This window comes from Solanum lycopersicum, chromosome 12, assembly GCF_036512215.1.
Source record: "Solanum lycopersicum chromosome 12, SLM_r2.1".
NCBI classification, from domain to species: domain Eukaryota; kingdom Viridiplantae; phylum Streptophyta; class Magnoliopsida; order Solanales; family Solanaceae; genus Solanum; species Solanum lycopersicum.
In genome coordinates, this window is record NC_090811.1 from 3,611,833 (window position 1) to 3,615,937 (window position 4,105).

The 4,105-nt window shown below is 35.6% G+C and overlaps 1 protein-coding gene across 1 annotated transcript; it reads right to left on the minus strand.

Annotated features, from left to right (window-relative positions):
* Positions 1 to 523: 523 nt before the first annotated feature.
* On the minus strand, positions 524 to 3,886 carry eIF-5A4 (eukaryotic translation initiation factor 5A-4). The gene is made up of 5 exons (NM_001247786.1): positions 3,710 to 3,886; positions 1,732 to 1,854; positions 1,591 to 1,647; positions 928 to 1,002; positions 524 to 836 (listed from the first exon to the last, which is right to left on the minus strand). Exons 1-5 carry the CDS (start codon positions 3,830 to 3,832, stop codon positions 732 to 734), a joined length of 483 nt encoding a protein of 160 aa, NP_001234715.1. The 5' UTR covers positions 3,833 to 3,886; the 3' UTR covers positions 524 to 731.
* Positions 3,887 to 4,105: the final 219 nt, after the last annotated feature.

Genomic DNA, 4,105 nt, shown 5'->3' on the forward strand with positions numbered 1-4,105 from the left:
ATTACTCCGATCAATTTTACGATCGATTATACTTTAAGATCATTCATACCCTAGCTACTAGCAAATCATCGTCATTCATGGAACTAATACATAAAAGGTATGAGTACTCAATGTATCTAACTACAACATATCCAGTAAAATCTCGTAATGGAGTTGGGAGAGGGTGGTGCGTACACTACCTTACCCTTACCATGGAACTGATACATAAAAGGTATGAGTACTCGATGTATCTAACTACAACATATCCAGTAAAATCTCGTAATGGAGTTGGAAGAGGGTGGCGCGTACACTACCTTACCCTTACCATGGAACTGATACATAAAAGGTATGAGTACTCGATGTATCTAACTACAACATATCCAGTGAAATCTCGTAATAGAGTCGGAAGAGGGTGGTGCGTACACTACCTTACCCCTACCTTTTGAAGGTAGAAAGGCTGTTTCGAATGACCGTCAGCTCAAGGATGTTTAACAGCTGACAGAATTACTAGTATCAATCAACACATCTGGATACTATTCAAGTAAAAAAAAAGTGACATGTAGATTACTTCTGCTATCAAATCCAGTTCATTGCCTTATGCCAAACAGAAACTATTAGAGTTTCAACTATTCAAGCCATGCCAATAGATATAAGGTGTTTTCACGATAAAACAGATTGCAAAGGTACCACGATAACAAGATATAAAACGTCTTCGCTAAAAAGCAATTATTTATGCTGCAGAATGCACACAACTAGGTCTTGGTACCAATGTCCTTCACAGCACAGATCTGCTCTTCACCCATTGCAGACATCACAGACAGAACGAGATCCTTTCCTTCCTCAAATCCACCTTTAACCTACAAATAGTCGAGAGCTTTGCTCAGATATTACGCATGAAAAAACTAGAAAATAAACGTTCTTCGTGTTTTATCCATCAAAAAAATGTACCTGGTTCAACAGGGTGTCATCGGTGGGAAGTCTGAGGTCGTCTTTGGTGTTTCCATTTTCAGTAAGAAGAGACACCTAGCCAAAAGAATGAACCGATGACAACACTCAAAACAGGTATAACAAAAGAATTAGCAAAAACAAGTCCAGCTTCAAGATTATAATTAGAACAAACAACTGTTAATTTCAAGTCTTTGGTTTTAGTATTAAATTTTGGAAATAGAAGGACTGTTTTACACCTTAAGTGGAAAACAAAAATCAGTGTTCACAGTTACACCCCATCGGCCACATTATCCACTTCGCACATTCTTGGAAGGGGAAAAGAAAACAATTAAAGTGGGAGAAATTTTCTACTTTATAGATATATGTTCAGTTGCATCATCGAACTTCAAAAGGACCAGCCCAGAGGGGACTGACCCTCAATGGAACCTTGGGAAAGAGCCGACAGGACTCATTGAGAAAAGAATCCCCGTAGGAATTCTCTCACAAAAGAAAGGTAAGACAACTTCATCATTATTCAAATCTCAATTTCATGAAGAAACTACTAGAGACATCAAAACGATGCAATAAGTCATCAATAGAACTACGTAGCACTGTATCCAATAAGTTTTTCCCCAGTAAGAGGATGACTTATACACTTCATATACTAGGTAAAAGAAAACTTACAAAACCATCTTCAGATATGTCAATCAGCTGATAGTCAGTACGATTGACATGTGGCACCTGCAGAAAGCATTTAAAAATCAGACAAAGTCAAACTTTGATTGTCGGAAAACTGAACAAACGAAGGAGAGAATCTTGTCTTACATCACAATTGTGGGATGAAGGAACAATATCTTCAAGCTTTTTTGCATTGAAAATGTCGATTGCCACAAAGTGACATTTTGCATGTCCATGCTTGCCAGTTTTGGAAGTGGAGACCTCAACAACCTGTTCAAGATTTCCATCACATTAAGAACAATTGCTTCCATGGACAAAACTAGAAAACCTCTTCAAAGAGCCAGAAGGGAAGAGAAAACCAAAAAAATTGAATATACCTATCCGCAAAAAGAAGGTTGAAGATTATGCAATGACTCAATATTTTGAGCTGAAACAACAATGCTATTGAACCTTGATGTCTGTTTTCTTGACAGAAAACCCTTTAACAAGAAGATATCACCCGTCTCCTTTCAATTAATCAGATTAAAGAATACAAAAGTGGTAAACTACTTTTCGGGGTGAAATCTGAATATAGTATTCTCATTATTAAGTTTTAGAACACGGAGTTAGAAAGAAGGAACAATGAAATTCCCATTAGAAGAAAAGACTTAACAGTCTATCATACTGTTAGCTTATGCAACAATACCAGTAACTTCAGGTTTCCCTTCTAATGACACGCTTCACATCGATTTACTCAAAAATCAATGATGTTTATGCATCAAAAGTCATTGATTAAAAAATGTTTTCATTAGTTGATACCCCCCTCTTTCTTCCTTCTCTATTAGTTAGAGAGATGAGGTTATAAAGAAAAATAAACATTTAACTTATAACGAGAACCTCAGGACATATTCAATCAATGACTATTGATGCATACACCAAACTGATCCTACTCACTAAAATTTTGCCAGACATCTCCTATAATGCTATTGGGATAATGTAAGTACCCTTTTTCCTCAAAAGACTTTGAAAAGGTTCAAGCTTTTAACTCGTATCAACTATAGCTAATGCAAGAAAAATACAAGAATCATAATCTTCAGAAATAGTAAAACAAAATCCTGGAGAAGCTTACTATCTAAGCTACATATATTCACATAAAAATCAAACAAATTAGGGGTTAAGAGTCACAGCTCAAACACAACCTATCCTTCTTTTGATGTAAAGAGAATCATTCGGGTAGTTTGGTAGTTGATTTTGGTTAAGCTAGCTACACGTTAAGTATTTTTTTGACCAACTTGGAGCGATATGAATGAAATTTATTCGACTCAACAACAGACTCAGTGTAATTCCACATGAGTAGGGCCACTAAGGAAAGAATCACTAACAATTTTTGTCTCTGCCGTTATTCTTATTTTTTTGGATAAGATTAAGGTTTATTGACTAAATTACCAAGAAGGTACCAACCAAAACCAAAAGTTTGGGGATATCCAAACAGAAAACAACATGCCTCCACCGCTATGTGAACTTAAGACCTCATGATTCTCAGCCTAGTTCAAGTTAATTGACCATATTTTTGCGTCTGCCGATATTGAAACCTAAGATTTCATGATTCTCAACCTACTTATTTTCTATATTTTTGCCACCTCCAAAATTTGAATCTACGACCTCATGATTCTCAACCTAGTTCTTTGACCATATATTTGCCCCAATATTTAAACCTAACACTTCATGATTCTCAACCTAGTTCATTAACCATATTTTTGCATCCGCTGACATTGAAACCTAAGGACTTAATGATTCTCAATATTTTTGCCTCTGTCGATATTCGAACTTAAAGACCTCATGATTCTCAGCCTACTTCGTTGACCACCAAACCACACCTTCATCTCTCCAACTACAACTACATAACACTTCAAGATCCATGAAAACAAACAGCAAAAGGAAACAAACTCAACCAACAACAAGGATTTAGATAACAGCAAAACCATTAAAGGGTAAAAACACATCAAGATCTGATTTTTATACAAGATTCATTCAAATAAAGCAAAAATAACACAACCCCATGAATCAAAACATAGATTAAACACAAAATCTGAACTTGTTAAAGCAGATTCAATTGAAAAAAAACAAAAGGGTCTAAATTAAAAACCTTGCAAGGTCTGCCTTTGATAACTATATAACCATTCTTGCGAATAGTACCAGCTTGTTGAGGGTAAGTTTTTGAGGCACCAGCATCAGCTTTGGACTCAAAATGGTGTTCTTCATCAGACATAGCTAAATCTCTCTCTTCTTCTGCTATGAACTTCTCTGTGTTTGCTGTGGAGAACCAGGGGATAGGAGAATATGAAAAATGAGGAGTAATTGTATAAATACCAAATAATAATGGTGGATAGGGTAATTACAGAAATATATCCACATGTTTGTTGATGATTGGGCCAACAAATTTCATACCTAATAGAAAAACAATTCCAAACTTTTCTTTTGCCTCGAGTTCGAGTCTCCTTGATATTTTTATTAGAATCATTTTATTTTCAATATAAGACTT